General features: G+C 49.0%; 7 protein-coding genes across 7 annotated transcripts; 4 read left to right on the top strand and 3 right to left on the bottom strand.

Annotated features, from left to right (window-relative positions):
• Positions 1-1,133: 1,133 nt before the first annotated feature.
• On the bottom strand, positions 1,134-2,866 carry LTR84_006142 (uncharacterized protein; the record flags this gene model as incomplete). The annotated part of the gene is made up of 3 exons (XM_064849703.1): positions 1,134-1,647; positions 1,694-2,517; positions 2,570-2,866. 3 exons carry the CDS (start codon positions 2,864-2,866, stop codon positions 1,134-1,136), a joined length of 1,635 nt encoding a protein of 544 aa, XP_064703458.1.
• A 977-nt stretch (positions 2,867-3,843) lies between these two features.
• LTR84_006141 (uncharacterized protein) lies at positions 3,844-8,280 on the top strand (the record flags this gene model as incomplete). Its single annotated transcript, XM_064849702.1, has 2 exons — positions 3,844-4,949; positions 4,998-8,280. The coding sequence occupies 2 exons, from the start codon at positions 3,844-3,846 to the stop codon at positions 8,278-8,280; spliced, it is 4,389 nt and encodes a 1,462-aa protein (XP_064703457.1).
• A 1,124-nt stretch (positions 8,281-9,404) lies between these two features.
• On the top strand, positions 9,405-11,030 carry LTR84_006140 (uncharacterized protein; the record flags this gene model as incomplete). The annotated part of the gene is made up of 1 exon (XM_064849701.1): positions 9,405-11,030. One exon carries the CDS (start codon positions 9,405-9,407, stop codon positions 11,028-11,030), a length of 1,626 nt encoding a protein of 541 aa, XP_064703456.1.
• A 1,184-nt stretch (positions 11,031-12,214) lies between these two features.
• Positions 12,215-13,667, bottom strand: LTR84_006139 (uncharacterized protein; the record flags this gene model as incomplete). The annotated part of the gene is made up of 2 exons (XM_064849700.1): positions 12,215-13,333; positions 13,524-13,667. The coding sequence occupies 2 exons, from the start codon at positions 13,665-13,667 to the stop codon at positions 12,215-12,217; spliced, it is 1,263 nt and encodes a 420-aa protein (XP_064703455.1).
• A 681-nt stretch (positions 13,668-14,348) lies between these two features.
• Positions 14,349-15,401, top strand: LTR84_006138 (uncharacterized protein; the record flags this gene model as incomplete). Its single annotated transcript, XM_064849699.1, has 1 exon — positions 14,349-15,401. The coding sequence occupies one exon, from the start codon at positions 14,349-14,351 to the stop codon at positions 15,399-15,401; it is 1,053 nt and encodes a 350-aa protein (XP_064703454.1).
• Positions 15,402-15,638: 237 nt separating this feature from the next.
• LTR84_006137 (uncharacterized protein) lies at positions 15,639-16,879 on the bottom strand (the record flags this gene model as incomplete). The annotated part of the gene is made up of 3 exons (XM_064849698.1): positions 15,639-16,376; positions 16,411-16,430; positions 16,468-16,879. The coding sequence occupies 3 exons, from the start codon at positions 16,877-16,879 to the stop codon at positions 15,639-15,641; spliced, it is 1,170 nt and encodes a 389-aa protein (XP_064703453.1).
• Positions 16,880-17,168: 289 nt separating this feature from the next.
• On the top strand, positions 17,169-18,173 carry LTR84_006136 (uncharacterized protein; the record flags this gene model as incomplete). Its single annotated transcript, XM_064849697.1, has 5 exons — positions 17,169-17,226; positions 17,286-17,348; positions 17,444-17,465; positions 17,520-17,713; positions 17,773-18,173. 5 exons carry the CDS (start codon positions 17,169-17,171, stop codon positions 18,171-18,173), a joined length of 738 nt encoding a protein of 245 aa, XP_064703452.1.
• Positions 18,174-18,678: the final 505 nt, after the last annotated feature.

Raw genomic sequence — 18,678 nt, 5'->3', positions numbered from 1 at the left:
TCCAGATTCTACAGAAGAAACCCATCATGCGCATCATCAATTGGATGGGATCTCTGCGGGTCGATCTGGTGGCATTTGAGTTGGCTCATTGATCTCTTGGTCATCACCATCATTGATTTTTGTCACAACCCAAGTACTGTCATATCTGCCTCAATGCTTAACATGACACGCTTTTCCACGCTATCCTGCGATTACATCACCAGTTCTTCATGCCATCATGTTCTGACTGCAGGACGTATAGGATCCTCATGGAGTTGCTCTTGGTCTTCTAGAACGTCCACAACGTCACCTGTTTTTAAGGACTCTCCCTTGGCACACTCGGTTTGAATGTGCCGGGCAATATGAAGTCTCGAATGTGGTGCTAACAACACTGCGCCACATAAATCAAGCTATAGAGATTAATCCTGGGCAGCAATCACGCATCGACTCAGATGCCGAGGCCTAACAGTGTCTCTGTGCAAAAGTGTTTGGGGTTATGTACTTCCGCTGGATGACAGGTTTCGATATTGCCCCACGTATTCGTATATCATTGTGATTGTTTCCCAGGGAGATGGATGCTTGCACAGCCATTCTAGACAGCTCATAAATTACACCTGGGTCTTTCCCGCGACTGAATAGTCTGTAAATTGCCGTGCTTAATGCATTAGGGTTTTTTCGCTCGTAATAGTAAATCTCACTTGCGTTTGGCCCTACATGGTAGAGTCCATATGATGGCAAGGCAGAGAAGTCGGTAATGGCAGGGCGTACTGCCACCCACTGCTATTTCCTCATTGGATTATTTCGACCCAAGAGGTATCCAACATATCATAGGAGCATCGGAACCATGATCTCTGTGGTACGCTTTACCCAAAAGCGACTGAATCAACCTGTATTGGAAATCGTCGATGGCTAGTCGATAGTGAGAAAAACTCAGACTTTAGCTGGTGATCAAGTCCACAAGATTCTAGAAGACCACGGGGTATTGTGTCAGCTCGCGCATATCGTTCCCCCCACCACCTTCTAGTGAAAAGGAGGACATCTCATAGGTGTGTCGTAGCTTCAAATTGATCTCGAACCCTTTATATTCTCAATGAAGAGCCGGGTAGGTTGTTGGTCCATCGTGCATAAGCCATATGAAAGATGACCTGTCGCTCTCAGCTCAGTTGAGACCGCAGCTCTTGCAGCGGCAAAACAACTCCTGTGTAGAATTGTTCTTGAAAGTCGAGATTATCAAGACTGTAATCATGAACGTCAAAGTTACACTTGACGCACTTCCTAGCTGCATCTGCATACTTCTCACCCTCCATAGACTTCAGATCTTTGACCAGTCGAGTTGCGATCTGAAGATCGGTGTGAGCATAGTCGTTGCCGTTGTCGTCCACATCCCCTGGGAGCTTGAAACTAGCCAGTGGCTGTTGATATGCAAGCTCGATTAAAATGACGCCCAAAGCAAAGACTAATTCGTTCTCAATCAAAGGTGTCGATGGCTTTTTATGTGCTTGTGTAACCGAGGGGAAGTCACGGCGAATGTATGGATTTGCTGTTGTCAGTGCTCGTTGCTTTAGGTCCATCAAAAATACTGCCTCCAAGTCAAGTCTTGAGCCAGGAAGCCAAGGGGTGTTGGCAAGCTGGAGAACAGAGCTTGCGAGCACAGTTGCAATGTGGTACCTGTAAATGGTCAGTACACATAAACATGGTGGCGAATAGACTTTACTTTTCTTTCGTGCTTAACCCCCTTGCAAAGGGGGTTGGTGCTGCACTGGGAAGTCCCACTCCTGTAGCACATTGTCGCAGAGGAAGTAAGCATAGGTCATCGGGTTTAACATGACCTATCTTCTTCTGGAAAAGACGGTGGTGCCAGAGTTGATGCTCGAGAAATCCGATACATTCGTCCTTGGTCAATAAGTGAGTCTGCTGCCAAACACAAAGATCATCAATCTTGGTTCCCATGATGCCATCGGAACTTGTGTGTGTCTGGGTTTGCGCAATCGTAATGCTCGGGGTAGCTGTCATGAAGGTGACCTTAAACGTGCCGACAGGTAGCTTAGGAGCAGTTGTTGGAGCCATTTGGGTTGACGAAGCAGATAATTGTGGTTCAATCTCCAGCTCGCGCCACAGTAATTGCTGAACTTGTGACCCAGCCTGATCGAGGGATATAATAAGCCCAAACCGAGGAGCTTCTCCAATCTCCGTGGCCTTACGAGTCTCAAGTCTAAGACTGGCAGCATGATGGTGACCAGGTGGACATTGCCAATGAGCAGCAAGGGCACCATACACGTTCTTCGCGGCCTCTCGAATGGTCTGCCATATTTTGGCATTCCCACGCCTCTTTCGCTCAAGTCTCACCGGGGCTTCTCTTTCATTCGCATCCAGTAGCCTATCCAAACGTGTGAGATCCAGTTCGATCTGCTCCAAGGCTTTCATCAGGCTACCGTTTTTGAATCCAACTTTGAGGCCCCTCCATGTCTGGTTGGTTCGTTTAAAGAACTTCTCCTGCAGACTGGATTGACTTGCTGCCTGTGGCGTCATCCACTTTGGCTACAGACCATGTTAGTCACGAAACGTCCATTCCTCGTAAGGCAGTAAGTACCTTCAAACCAGCCGAGACATTGAGGTCGAGATTGACGGCAAATTTTATGAGACGGGCATGCAGGCGCTTCGCAACCTCAATGTATGTCATGTAGTCCGTGCCCAAGCGCTCGCTTATCTGATGTCCGAGCTCTTCGCTTTTCCAGGCTGGGCCGCCCGGGTCGTCTACCAAATCTGACCACTCGTCAACTTCCAACATCAATGGACGAATAAGTCGTTCGCAAGTATGCATATAAAGAGAGGCATCGACGCTGAAGCGGAGGATCAAGCCTTGAATAGCTTTTTCATATTTGACCATGTGAGAGACAGTGCTGAGTCCTTCCTGATACTATGAAGGTTAGCACATATATATATATATATATGGTTCATACTTCATTCCGGGACGTACTGCTTTGAGGCCTTCTACGAGGAGTGGAAGTACTCCCAGGACAACGCCCACGACTTCAAGGCCCGACATGGCATATTTGTAGACCAGATGAGCTGGCTAGTATAATCTATACTGTATCGAACATATCCCACCACAAAGCCAGGGTTTTCCTTCAGAGACGGATGTCCATGTTGGAAGCGTGCTCAGTTAGGCTGAGCCAGAGAGCATTTCAGGAAGTGGGATAACCAGACGCAGCAAGAGTTTCGCAGGGCCAGGTGGTTGGGTGGACTGTCACTAAGTAAACTAGGTTGATAAGTTAAAAGCTACTAGTAACTTAGGTAGAGACCGTGGGGCCTGACAGCCCTCAGGCCAACGTTCCCCACGATTTATCCAGCCGACCCCGCTCCCGGTATCTGGCACCACCCGGAGGGCTAATTTCGCCTACTGGGGAACATACTGTGCCTAGGTACGTATCGAAATATTGGGTAGAGACACGCCATACCCAACGATTGCACAGCGTAGGAGACTCGTGAGTGACATACCATATGCTTGTCTGTAGACAGAGGCCCAACAGATACCTAGGCCTTGGGATGTTAGGACTCAGGAAGAGATATCATAGATGACTTCGCACAAAGAACGGCTTCCACCAAGAACGATGGTAGACACGGGTGGAGTATTCAGCGGGAAACGCATTCAATGATTCAGCCGTTCATTGTCCGTCGCTAGACATCTTTTAATCGACTCAGAACTCATGTAGAGATCATGCAATCTTCCCCACGTTGATCATACCCGTATGCTGTACCAAGTCTCAAGTTTCGAGCCAGTCTCAGGCCTGCTTATACGTGAACTGAAATGGTACCAAAGTAGGGTGAGGCTGATGGATTTCGTGGGAGACATGCTTCAAGATCATGGAGAACTTCATCTCTGCGCAAGACAGACAATGCCGCCTTGCATTCGACAAAATCTTAGAAATCTCCCCAAAGAACCTGAAGATTCAAGATGACTATGATCGCTACAAAATCTGGGCAGCAAATACCGGTGCCAGCCACACTGGCCAGACATACAAAAAGTCGCTGGACTATCGACTTCGTGAGGCTCAGCAATACCGCGACAAAGTTGTTGATGTATTGAAACAGCTGCACCAGTTTTTGGTAGATGCAGAATCCTATGTGAGTGGCAAAGTCGAGGATGACCTTTCTTCCAGCAGTGACGAAGCGAGTGGAGATGACGGCCTGACAACACATGAGAATGTGAAATGGACTTTATCAGATTCTGAGGAGGATGGCGATACGACTTCGGCAAAGGATGGCGATTGTTGTGACTCTGCCCTGCCTCAAGTGATGGCCACTGGCTTAGAATGGCTTGCTTCGGACTCGAGATTGGAATCGACCTTGGCGTCAATCGAGATGGCCATCACGTATCTGTACAGAATTCCAGTCCGTGAGCCAGCAAATTACAACCGTCTGAAGAGGTACGAAAGAACCGACGACGGCGAATTCAATATGTACTCTTACTTCGACCAACGATTTGTCCACGATGCCTTCCCAAACGCCAAAGATAGCATTACTTCCCGGCTCGGCAAATTGGTGACCAATAGGCGTCGCATCCTGCGCTATCGTCAGTTGTACAACGATGACCTACAGCGAGAAGCGGTCCAGTCTGGGGAGGCTAGCCATCTCCAAAGACAGATCCATCATGCTTCTGACTTATCGCCCAATGACCCGACTGTTCCTGAAAGTGACAACCATACTCAAAAACAGCCTAGAAGTCTTCCGAAGTCGAGTTTGAAGGCATCAACTTTCCGGCCGATAGATTCCAAGCCACTCGATACCGACCATCTCCTGTCGAGTGCCATATCGGAAGCGGACGAAGCATCGTCTATTGCACCAACTGTAGTAGAAGAGCATTTAGTTCTTCCAGCAAGACCGAAAGACCGCCAAGGTCAAGAATTGTCCGACTTTGTCTGCCCTTATTGTGGAGTTTTCAAACACTTAAGGTCTGATCGTGCATGGAGGTAAGTACTTACACTTCCGCTCTCTGTAGTCAAGCTGACTGGTACAAGAAAGCACCTCATGCGAGATCTTGCGCCATATGTGTGCACGTATGAAAAATGCACAGAGCCTGACCAGATGTTTGACAATCGGGATGACTGGTTTAGTCACGAGTCTCAGCACTACTCGGCCTATTTCTGTGGCATACCAACTCACCCAAATTATAACAGTTTGGCCTCTTTCCGCGACCACATGAGTTCAGTCCACTCTACGTCCTTCTCACACGATGGAGACACATCGAAGACGGAAATCTTTCTTCGTCGGGTCCCACGCCTCGATGAACAATGCAATCTCTGTGGCCGGCCAACAAATCACCTAAAACATCACATAGGACGACATCTAGAACGAATCGCGCTATTCGCCCTTCCAAGGAATCACGCTCCAGATGGCGCAGGAGCAGAACAGCTTGGAGATTCCAGTGCATCTGTTGGCAATTTTCAAGGTTCGGAAAGACGGTCATCCCAAACTGATAGTCTATTGCGAGTCATTTCGGAAGCAAGCTCCGCGAAGGCACTAAATTCCAATTCCAGTAACTCAGATCTGCGAGGTATGACGACTACCCCTCTTGACGGTTTTATGGACAACATAGCCCTTCCTGAGGGCGTTGAAGGCAAACTCCCTATGGCTTACTTAGAACGGATGATGGTACACATACCAGGTGTTATACCTGGTGGGGATATCGAGAAGCTCCCCATCGATGTCAACCGTACAGAACGCTTGAACACCACTGACGTATACTATGTCGTGTTCTTGGAGATGAGAAGGGCGAGCACCTGGCCGAAACCAGACGCAGTATTTGATCTTAAGTACTTGCTGCACACCTACTATCGGTTCACCACAAAATCAATCCAAAATCGAATTCCACTGTATACCGAAGGTGAAATGACCGGAGAGGCCGCCGTCAACCATCAAGTGTCTTGCTTCATTGACATGGTCAAAACTACGCTTCAGTTTGAAAACGTCAATGATACAGTCCTTCAATGGTTAGAGCAGCTAGCGGGAGTCTGGAATCAATATCGACATGACTCTTATCAACTTGAAGTCGAGAATGTTCCTGAAGTTGCTCAAGACGAGGACTGGAGTGCTATCAAGCCGGAGCTCAGCCAAAAGCAACGAGATCTTGTAATATATGATGTGCGTAATCGATCTGTGAAGGATGCTCTGATTATATTACCAACTGGAAGAGAGCTCAAGACCTACACAGTGGGGCTTACCGACTACCTGGCAAGGATCGCGGGTATTCTCGATCCGCCGTCGGGTGTACCAGGTGTATTGATCTGGGGTCCTCCTGGCGTTGGAAAAACTCATCTCGCCATGGAGTACATCCGGCAATACAACTCCAAGTATCCTGGTGGCATATTCTGGATAGACTGTTCTACCGCTGAAACCACTGTCAACGGTTTTGACAGCATCTTCAAAGCTACAGATGTTGCCAACGTGCAAGATTCTTCGCTCGCTCTCGAACGGCTTTTAATGTGGTTTTCTCGGCGTGGAAAGTGGCTCGTGGTATTTGATAACATGAATCACTCTTTTAGCACTGGCACCGGTAGGCTTCACTATTTTCGGCGCATGATCCTGCGTCAAGCTATAGGATGTACCATGCTCACCACGCGGGACGAAAATTTCTTCAAGAACATAATGACAGAGGAATTTCGAATCCCCAAAATGCGTATAGATGGCATGTCCAAGGAACATAGCCTCCAACTCATCTTCAGCGTACCAGGTGCTAAAAACCTTCCGACGCAAGAGCAGCGAGCAGGGGCATTGACCATCCATGAGAGAACAGACGGTTTGCCACTTTTTCTGCATCATGTTATATCTGTACTGCAAAACAAAAAAATGCCACTTGATGCACCTGGACTTTGGCCATGGCTAGGAGATCGGCTCACTCCGTTATTTCGAACCATTTCACAGGGCCTTTCGGAAAATTCCATCTCTCTTCTTCGCGTCTGGTCCTACTGGCATCCAGGAACGGCAATGAGGGTTGTCAAGCTCTACAATTTATATCTTAAAGAACTCAACTTCAAAATTTCTCGAGACAGCATTGAGCAGCTATGCCGAAATGGCCTTTTGATGGCGTCAAGCTCGTTAGTCCACTTTGATAGCACCAGAGCCCTCCAGATGCCCAAAGGCATTCAGCAAATAGTTCTCGGTGTCACCAAGGAAGAGGATGCACGTCGGGCCATGTTGTCCCAACGCCCGTTGGAAATTCCATGGATAATTCGCTCTTCGCAGATGGTGTCCCAGTTTTTCAGCTTTCCGGTATCCCTGAGCACCGAGATTACCCAAGACTTAGTCGCATACGCGCACAACGCGAGATCATTACTTGATCACTACCGCCATCATGCTAGCGCTAGGCCAGATTTTGATCGCGAAATAAAACAGTTGGAGCGCATGCTTCTTGATGTGGAGTCTGAGCGCAAATCCAGGGAAAGAGGACAGGAAGACGACCATCGACTCGGGATTGATATCCCCAGTAGTGTTTCGGGCGACAAAGACAGGAAGGTGGAGATCCCGCAGGGCTCCTTGGTCAACTTTCATCGCGACCCAGATGATCCCTTTGTCCAGCAAGGCGACCCGATCCCTGAATTGGCTCGTCGTTTTTCTGACGATATCGACGCTAAACAATCCCCACTGGTTCGCCCTCGTCGCTACTCTCATGACCTTAGCTCGCACCAGCGTGCTCCGGATAACCATCACACGCTGCTACAGGAGATTCCTCTTCCCATGCCCGTTCAACGGTTTGACCAGGAAGCTGCACAAATCAGTGACACAGATAGCTACATCCAAGAATATAGCTACATCGAAGAAAGTTCCCGCTCACCTAACCGAAGATCATCTGTTCTTATGCCCGCTCAATTTCATGGCTGGGAAGCTGAAAAAACCAGCGACACAGATAGTGATATTCAAGCAAGTCCCACCTCATCCTACGAAAGGTCATCTGCCCTCAAAGCGATATTCCAAGGAACGCAAAACAAGACCACAACGACGAGATCACCTCCACGCATGGCCCAGGTCACTGGCGATGGAAGCTCGAAAAGGCCCCGTCAAAGGGAGAGCGCAGCTCGATCGTCAATACTTTCGTCAGAAGTCAGCCTCCCTACGGTTGCACTAGACAGATCTGTCTCGAATACTATCGCGCAAGGGGAGATCTTACGCTCTGAAAATGAACCTGCTTTCACGGGCCCTGGAGTCGCGTATTCGGCGTTGCGTCACACTCTCCGCACGCAGACTCAGCGCAAGGGGGAGCAACCAGCAAGGCGGGCAAGTTCGAGGGGCTCGGTGTCATCCTAAGACCATAGCATGACAGGCATGTACTAAAAGCAAATGAAACACTTTGATAGAAGGAAGCAACCCGACACATAGCATAGATTTTGGACAGTGCCATCCTGACGTAGGATTTGCCATCTTTGCTTTGTGGATTGTAGCATGATGCTGAAGGGAAAATGGTCAGCTTGAATCTTGTCGTCAAGGGGGACAAAGCCTTGTCCCGAACAATCTCATCACTGGCTGTCCAGATACTTAGTTTACTAAGTGGATGATTGATATCCATGATCTTATAACGGAACATAAGATGCGCTGCCTCGCGCGACATGATCCCACGACGACGCAATTACCTTACGTAAGGTATTCAAAGGATTCAGGTGTCCGGCTCCTAGTTGCTTACACGAAGTGTTGGATTGGGAAGCCCGGCCTTGGCATAAGATTGCTAGTATCAAATCCTCAGTACTCGGGGGGGAGGTAACTTACTCGTAGGTAGAGGCGATGTTGCAAACGAATCAGCACAGGCAACGACGGCGACTTATACGACACAATCACGACGATTGGAATTTTGAGGTTGTGTTCTGACCTGGCCACACAAGTGAAACTAGGTAAGGCGATGATAACATCGCATGTCCGAAAGACGTAATCCCCCCAAATCTCTCCCGCACTTCCCTCATGCCATGAATGATTGATGAAGCAACTTGCCTCTCAAATGATACCACTTCTAGGCTTGCTCCTTCGGCCAAACGGATAAAAGTTCGATCGTTACAAAAGGTTATCCATTCAGTTGGTGCATAATTCGCTTAGTGGGTGCTGGGTTTCAGTGGATTCCGACTCAGTCCATGAGGAGGTTTGCGACGAATATAGAAGCAAGGCTAGAGGCAGTGGACGCCTCCACGTTGCTGGGCTGCCCAATAGTGAGCAGAACCGCGTTTCTCGTGAGGGTCCCGCTTGCAGATAAGGAAGGGTGCTATTGAGAAGGAAAATGAATTGCAATGCCTCCTTTCGGCATGAAGACCTCCCTGGGCGGTTGTTCCTGTCAAAGAGTATTTGATCTTGGACTTGTCCCCCTGGCCAAGGTGCCTCCCATCCTTCATACGATCCGGTGATAACTGGAATATTCGATCCATATTTCCACAAGCAGAAAACTAGTGATGGCGGTAGAACAACAATATGATGCATTGGTCGTGGGGACTGGCTTCGCTGGGCTCTATGAACTGTACCTGCTCAAACAGCTTGGCCTCAATGTGAAGGCCATTGATTCAGCAGCAGATGTTGGTGGGACATGGTACTGGAATCGCTATCCTGGAGCTAGAAGCGATGTCGAGAGCCATGTTTATCGCTATTCGTGGGACAAAGATCTCTTGAAGGATTCGCCATGGCCGAATAACTATCTCACTCAACCGGAACTCCAGGCATATTTTCAGGAGGTGGCTCGCAAGCATGATCTGTATCAACATATTCAGTTCAACACAGAATTGAAAGAAGCCAGGTGGGACGAATCCTCGAACACGTGGAAGGCGAAAGTCAGTACTGGTGAGCTAATTGTGGTTCGCTACTTAGTGACAGGTATTGGCCTGGTGCACAAAAAATATTTACCAGATATTCCTGGGCTAAATACTTTCAAGGGAGTAATCAGTCATAGTGCGTCGTGGACCCCAGAAATCCAATGGAAAAACAAGAGAATTGCAGTTGTGGGAAGCGGGGCCTCCGGCGTACAACTTTCGAGCGCCCTAGCAGAATCAGCAAAAGCTCTTACGCATTTCATTCGACACGCACAGTACGTGCTCCCTGCATCCCTTCGGCCTGTACTCCCGGAGGAGCGAAAAGAGATCAATGACCGGTATGAGGAGATCTGGAACCAGGTTTTTGCATCAGCAACAGCCTTTGGATTCGTGGAACCTGCAAGACCAACCTTTTCCGTATCCGATGAGGAGCGGGAAGCAATTTTTCAGGATCTTTGGGATCAAGGCAATGGATTCCGATTCCTCTTTGGAGGATTTTCAGACCTTGCCACCGATGAAGCGGCAAATAAGGAAGCGATCAGCTTCATCCATAGGAAGATCAAGGAGATCGTGAAGGATCCAAAAAAAGCAAAAGTGCTTACCTCGTCTGACTGGTTCGCTCGACGACCACTGACGGATGACAAATACTATGAACGATTTAACCAGGATAATGTCTTTGCTGTTGACTTGAAGGACACACCCATCGTCGAGATCACCCCTGAAGGCATCATAACAAGCGATGAGCAGGTACATGAGGTTGATCTAATAGTCTTTGCAACAGGGTTCGACGCGCTGGATGGCAGCTTTTACAACATTAATTTCAAGGGCCGTGGAGGGAAGAGCTTGGAAGAGCATTGGGCTGATGGTCCCAGGACGCATCATGGTGCCACGACTTCAGACTTTCCCAATCTGCTTATCGCCAATGGGCCAGGGGCGCCTTTCTCCAACAACCCACCAGCGGCAGAAGAAGGCGCACGGTTTTTGGCCGATTTGATAGCGCACGCAGAGGAGATTCGGAAGACCGGGCAGGGCACTGGGGTGATAGAGAGCACTAAGGAGGCTGATGAAGAATGGCTAAAGGCATCTACGCAAGTTGCAAATGCGACACTATTCTCCAAGACTCCTTCATGGTTCTTTGGTGAGAATATTCCTGGCAAAAAAGTGTCTCCACGAGTGTTTTTTGGAGGGTTAGGCACATTCAGGACAGCTCTTGCTGAGATAAGAGCGAATGGATTTCCAGGGTTTACTTTTGGCGAGGATAGTGCCACTTCATAGTGTTTGCTACATATGGTGGTCCCCCAGCGCCTTGGGCAAGATCTACACAGTTAGCATTCTTAGCTTCCAAGAGTTCTCCAGCATCAATACCTACCTTGACCCCGTTACTCCTCTCGCTTATGTGGTCTCTCCTCCTCCCTCCAAATAAGGAGGGATGACATTTTACCTGCGTAACTGGGTAGGAGGTGATGTCAGATTCAAGGTGCTCTTGGAAGTTTATGCAATTGATAGGAAGATGCTTGTTGTGTTGGCGCGAGACATTGTGTATTCCTCCCGTGCGCATCGAGTACCTCGTACAGGCCCGGGAGTAGTCATCCCCGCACCAAGATTCGACACAATAAAGGATTCACGAGCTCAAATATGTATGTGACTAGTATGAGACGAACTTGAAAGCGTCCACTGCAACTTCTGGAATTCGAAGAGTCTTGGCAGTACCCCAGCCTCATCGCGCCAAGACATCTGGCTCTCACTTCACTTTTCGGATCTCCATTTGCACCAGTCTATATAAACCTCTCTCACCCTTCCACCTCTCTCTCCCGAACTTGAATTTTACCAATTTTAATCTCACTTCATGATATCAAACGTGCTCGGGTCTGCAAAGTCTCGCCAACACTCCCTGCATTCCACAATTCAAAGGTAAGTCCCAAGAGCAAGGTATGTTTGAATTCTTCATTACTGTTATGAAAATATCCATGACAGCCAAAGGGGAGACCACTGATAACAGGGTGATGATTCACAACAAAATAGTTGATCACGGTTGGTCTCTCAAACGGTGAGTCTTCTTTTGAGGCATGTCTCCCCGGATGGTCTCGTCTCAAACACCGCAACATCACTTTCCAGCTGCTTTGGCATTTTCTCCTACGGAGCTCCAGACCTTCGGGAATGGTCGTGGCTTTCAGGTTCTGCATTCTGTGGGCCGGTTAGCTCGAGCTGGTGGTTTTTATCACACTTCGTTGCAAGAACAATCTTCACGAGGACCTTCATAGTTCATTTTGATTCGGGTTTGTCTTCGGGCTCTCCTTCCATGGGCAAAATGACTCCTTGCGTTCTACATTCTTGAGTGTCCATAACATAAAATAGAAATACATTTGTCTCATTTCAATCGTGATGCTGTCGCTCAGAACGCTAAAAGTGATAGATGATTACAAGTGATAGTAAGAGTGACTTAGGCAGCTCCCAAAGCCTCATGCAGGAGGTGGCTTCGTGCTGCCCAAGTTTGTGTTTTGCAGCAGGACCGCCACCTGCTCGGCCGAATAGCCAAAAAAGACGGGACCATTGAAGATGATCTGGGTGGGTGTGTTCTGTAATTCCCGTGTATCATCTTTCTCCTTTGGAGCAGTCTGGGAGGTAGTGGCCGCCTGTCTATGATCCACAGGACACTTGCGCGACTGACTTTTGGGTGATGTTTGGATGGGTTTTAGTTCAGGGTGATCAACCCCCGCATCGGACTGCAGAGCACTCGGGGTGGGCTCTTTATCAGGGGGTACAGAGATACCCCAAGGCCGACTCGGAGACTCACCAACTCGAATCTCTCTCAAAGGTTTCTCAAAGCGTGATAACCTAGCATCCTCGTCTTCGACTTGGATTTCATGTGTCGGGGGTGTGGGCTCTGAATACGAATCAACATCATCGTTCCAGGTCTCGACTGTACGTCCGGGTGCATGCTCCTGCTCTTCAACACGATCCTTCCCAGGAAGATAAGCCTTGTGTTTGACGCCTAATCCTTGTATCATATTGACCAAGTTGCCGTACTTTGCATCGAGTTGCCTCACGCTAGTCTCGTCTCCCTGGTACCTTCTCACACATATTTCATGGCTTCGGGGAATTTCATGTTTGTGATTCTCGAAATACTGCGCGACTTCCTCGGGGGAGTGTTGGTCGAGAAAGCGTATGGGACACTGGCCTGGACGCTGTTCAGTGGCAACCGACCTTGCAGAAGCAATGTCTGGATGGAATTCAGCTGCAATAGGATCTTCACAGCTACTCGGGGTATGTAGCTGCCCATCGGACGTCATCTTTGCGAACGGGCAACCTAGATTGCCTTGGACTCCCGGCGTTGTGAAGTCTCTCTCCATGTCTTCCGGATCCAAGGTCACATGCTTCACTGGACATCGGGCAATGTTGGTGTTTGCTTTGGGATTGGCCATCTTGTTCCTCCGTAGATGAGAATTTGCCTTCTTGACTACGTCCAACTTCTCGGGGTCTTCAGGGTCCGGCAATGGTGCCCGTAGAAGTTTGGCTACTTGACTAGCAGCAACTGAGGCTTCAGAGGCACTGCCGTCTGCGGCTATGAGTTTTTCGTACTGTGAGCCATAGCATTAGTCAGGGAGATCACAAAGTAATGGCAAGAGACTGTAAATTGAGAGAGGTGGTTCAGGTAATACATGCAAATGTCGCTCATCGTTACAGAAGTAACTCTTGATCTAGAGCTAATCAAAAGACACTCATCGTAACCAGATGGGAAGCAGAGTAAAAGAAAGACAGAATGCATACCTCATTTGCGGCAAAATCAAGCCTCTGGCGCAGGATCTTCTGAAGTTCCCGATGTGCTCGAAGGCTTGTGAGAAGAGTCTGAAATGCAGATGTCAGGGAGTCAAAAATAGCAGGAAGGGCTTCAGAAGAACAGGGCGTAGTCATTTGGATGCTGGGAGATGTAATGAAGGGAGATGGACTTGAGACAGCGTGACACGCCTCGCTTCTGGTCCAGGTAACAGGTTTGAGAACAAAGTAAGATTTGGTGATCAGAGTAAGTGGCAGTGCAGTCAGTGCAGTCAGTGCCAAGGTGCGGAAAATTCGCCGCAAAGCGACGCGTCCGACATCGGAAGGTTACCTAGGTAGGTAAACGGCTCAACCTCGCGGCCTCGCAGCCTTGCGAGACAGAAAGCTCAGGAGCCCGGCATGGTGTGTCACTAAGATTGGGTCGGATGAAATCACAACCGTACGGATATATCCTTCGAACTGCTGAGATCATGAGAGGGACTAGCCTCCTTACAGAAAAGATCTGCGAGTTCATCACATCACCGAGTCAGGCCATATTAGTGAGCCTAGCCGGTGTTATCAGGTCCGCCTGCATCAGTTGAATCACACGCCGGGTACAGAACAGCACAAATTGAGAAGCCTCATGATATACAAAGGCCGAGGGGTCGAGATTGAGGCGGTCCGGAATACCAGCTACCACTATCGGCAATTCTAAACACCGATCCTCAGGACTCACAATAATGGCTCGTGGGATATCTCAACGCGGCGGAGATCTTCAGGAGAACTCATAACCACTGTGAACTTTTAGCAGAGCCATTTCCCGTACAGTGGAGCGCGAACATGGTGCATAGTTTAGAACTGGCCACTGCCAGCTCAAGTCTTGGGAAACCCCAAGGCGGGCATTGCATCGAGGCAATACTGCAGGCAGCGGCAGGACATGGCATTAAGGGCATCGAAATCTGCTACGAAGCATTACTTCAACACGCAACCCGAAATGCAGTACCCTTGGATGAACCTGAAGAGCTTGCCTTGATTCAGGCCGCAGAGGATGTGAAAAAGCAATGTGATGCTTTGGATCTTGTTGTTATTGTTCTGCAACCGTTTCATTCCTACGAAGGTCTCCTCGACAAAGAGGCGCACCAGCATGCAATTCGCAAATGGTCCCATTGGCTCGTACTTGCCCATACGCTTGGCTGCGATATTGTTCAGATGCCTTCCAATTTCATGCTTTCGGGCACAACTGGAAACTTTGGAAGAGTCGTTGCCGACTTGGTCGAAATCGCTGAACTTGCCCTCTGCGCTTCCCCACCTGTCCGCATTGCGTATGAGAGTGTTGCATGGGGTACTCATTGCGACTCATGGGAGCAGAGCTGGGACATCGTCAAAGCAGTCGACAGACCCAACTTTGGGCTCTGCTTGGACACTTTCCACATTGCTGGTCGAGTTTGGGGCGACCCCTCGGTCCCTGGGGGAATGATTCCAGATGCAGATGCGAAACTTGCTGCTTCTCTGTCCCGCCTTGTACGCGACGTTGACCCAAACAAGGTATTCTATGTACAGCTGTCTGATGCGGAGAAGCTATCGGATCCGCTGGTAGCAGGACATCCCCTCTATGTGGAAGGCCAGCCGTGTCGGATGACGTGGTCACGAGCTGCAAGGCTTTTCCCGTGCGAAGAGCATCTTGGAGGATATCTGCCAGTCTTAAGTGTCGTACGTGCAATTGTCAACGAACTGGGCTATCGTGGTTGGATCAGCATGGAGACTTTCTCGCGACACCTCTGGCAGTCGGATTCGAGTGTTCCAAGCCATTATGCCAATCGCGCTGAGTTGTCATACAAAACAGTGTGGGAGAAACTGGGCTGGGGAGAACTGCTGGAGGCAACTGGGGCTTGAAATCCAGGAAACGGGTACGTCACTAGACTTAGCAAGAGGATCGTTTGCGTCAGTTGAAGCCAACTTCCAATCAATGCAGTTTCCTTGTACCACAATATCAAAAACCCTGGGTCAAGTGAATGAATTGCTTGAGGACTTTGGAGGCCTGCTATGTACATTGAACTCTGGGACCTGTAGGTGGCAGAGCATTTAAAAGAGGGTGGCCATGCACCCTTTACTCAACAAATATGAGCCTTTTTATATCGCTATTGGATAATCTGTGGTCTCGATCTCGTCCGGGAACAGAATGTTATTCTGCGCCCTCACCTGGTCCATAACTTGCATGACGAGCAAGCTCTCTGCCAGACTCTGGTGTTGGCTCTCCTTCCGACCGTCTCTGAGTGCGAAAGCGCACTCATCGGCCTCCCAGAACATGCCGTGGCCCTCACCCTCTTGATTGAGAACACCCCCGGCTTCATTGCGAAACCCATTATACCAGCCACTTCCCAGTCCGGGGCCCGGCTGTGGCCACTCCTTTTCCTCGACTTTACCGTCAGTGAAAATGATTTTGGTGTGGGTAGGGCGGAATGCAGGATGTGTGACTTGGATTTCCCCCTTCGAGCCTTGGATTCGCACTGCTGGTCCCGCTGTACCCCTGCCATCTGGATCTGTGGATGTGCGAACGCTTGCTGTTGCAATACCATGAGCGTCTCCGTCAACTTCTCTTGGGAAGGTCAATAGCACCGCAACTTGCTCGTCCGTACCAAGTCGGTATTTGCGCAAAGTACTCAAAACAGTAGGGGGTGCCGGGTTCTCTTGTGTAGTGAACAAGGTCTGAAAGATCCAGGTCAAAGCGTAGATGCCAGTATCTAACAATACACCACCTGCTAGTTTAGGACTCACTAGCCGGTGCGTGTCCGGGAGCGATTCAGGAGTTGATAGCATACTTAGGTCGGCAAAGGTACGGTAGACAGTCCCGATCACGCCGGAATTAATCTGTCCTCGCACATAGAGCGAAAGGGGGAAGTACCTTGTCCATGCCTTCGAGTGCTGTTAAGAAATGGGTAGTAAAATGAAGATAATCAACCTACGGCTTCCATCAGAAAGACCTTCTTCTCCCTCGCCTTTCGAATGACCAATTTCAATTGCTCAGCGTTGGTCGTGAAGGCTTTCTCACAGAGAACATTCTTTCCGGCTTCGAGACATAGCATGCAGTGTTGATAGTGATGGCTATGCGGCGTCGATATGTAGATGATGTCGACGTCCGGATTTTGAGTGAGTTCTTGATACGAGCCATAAGCAACCGCGGAGCTTGGTGCACCAATCTTGTCGAGAAAAGTGCGGGCTCTCGATTGCGAAGACGATGCCGCGGCGGCAACGATGACATGCTCAATGTCGTGGATGCCTCTGGTGACAGGGTTAAGGAGGATGTCCCGACCAAAAGTCTCCGCGATACCACCTGTAGCAAGAATGCCCCACCTAAGCTGGAATTTTGCCATGCTGGCAACGCACAGTATCTCTTGCTTCCGATCATCTTTCGAGGGACCAAGGAAGCTGATATCATGGTGCAAAATCCGCTGTCAACGGTATTAGATTCTTCCGGCTATCTGGGCGGCTAAAACCTAATGACGGTATTGCGGCTAAGCATTGGCTAAATCCTAATGGAAGCTGCTGCCGTCCTCATGAGTGGTGACGACCTGCTAACGCCGACCAATGCACGTGAGATATATCATTTGAGAAGTATCAAAGTGCCATCAGAGCCGAACCTCTAGTTCTCATTCAAGCATCATGGCTCCAAGTCGCTTACTTGAAGGCAAAGTCGCCCTGATTACCGGCGCCGCGAGCGGTATGGTAAACACAACATTCATGCGGGTAGCAAAGCACTGACGCTACCGTGCTCTCTAGGATTTGGTGAAGGTATCGCAAGATTGTTTGCGAATGAAGGAGCCAAAATCGTGGTCGCAGATAGTGAGTTGCCCTGGTCTTTGAAAAACTATTCTGTTCGACCAAAACCATTGTGATTCTTGGACCGAATAACGCTCCAGGCTAATGTAGATCGATAGTCAATGAGTCAGGTGGTAAACAGTAAGGCCCTCTTGCGGCTCTGGCCGCATTACTGTGTATTGATTATATCTACAGGGTTGCAAAGGACATCGAAGATGGGGGCGGACAAGCCATCTTCGCAAAGACCGATATCACTAAAGAAGAAGATTGGACAAGAGCTCTAGAGATCGCCAAATCAGAGCTTGGCACCTTGGACATCCTCGTGAACAATGCTGGCTGGACCTATATGAAGAAAGACACGCTTACTGTGACGGAAGCTGAGTATGACCGTAGGTCACCAGAAGGAATACAAAGCCGGTTTCCTCTCCGCGCTAACATGATGTGTCAGGAGTTTTTGACATCAATGTGAAGAGTATCTTCCACTCCATCAACGTCATTCTACCACATTTCATCGCCCAGGGCTCAGGGAGTGTTGTCAATATTGCATCCTGTATTACTTGCAAGCCGACGAATGGACTGATGTGGTATTCAGCCACCAAAGCTGCCGTCGAGGTCATCACTCGCTCTCTGGCGCGGGAGTATTCTGGGAAGGGTATCCGGTTTAACGCCGTTTCGCCGTCTATCAGTGAAACTCCCCTAATGCGAGAATTCATCGGCGAAGAACCGACGACCGAGTCCTTGTCTACTGCGGCGACCGAGGTACCAGTCGGACGGCTTTGCACACCACTGGATATTGCAAAGGCGACTCTATACTTTGCTTCGACGTATTTCAATGATTTCCAAACGTAAGTGTGCACCTTCTTCATTGGTTGTGTCGAATTGACCATTGCTTCATATCATTAGAGGGATTATTCTTCGAGCTGATGGAGGGCATTATGCGTAGATAGTGGTCTTATGTCTAAGGAATAGAAACCCCCTTTTTAATCTGAACGGACCGGAGTCGTTACTAGACTGGTAACTAAGTATCGTTTGGTTGTTCACTCCTTTGAGCCACAAGGTTTTGTTGTTCATGGGATACTCATGTCAAAACTCCTGAAAGAGGCCGTGCTTCTAAGCGTTTGGTGATCTAGCTGGGTTTCTCCCCCAATCTGACATGAGCTTATCTTAAGGAAACTTATGAAATTGTTTCATCCAACCCATACGCCGCTGGCACCTCGACATTTTCATATACCATACGTTGTGGAAGATTCGTTTTCTTGGTGAGCTATGTATATGTTTTGAGGCCACTGCTCGACTTAGTCTCAAGGTTTGTGAGTCCAAATATCCTTCCTTGCTGGCAATCAGAGTTGCTCAC

Source organism: Exophiala bonariae, assembly GCF_035927105.1.
Source record: "Exophiala bonariae strain CCFEE 5792 chromosome Unknown scaffold_23, whole genome shotgun sequence".
Classification (NCBI taxonomy): Eukaryota; Fungi; Ascomycota; class Eurotiomycetes; order Chaetothyriales; family Herpotrichiellaceae; genus Exophiala; species Exophiala bonariae.
This window is presented reverse-complemented; position numbering and strand designations above follow the sequence as displayed.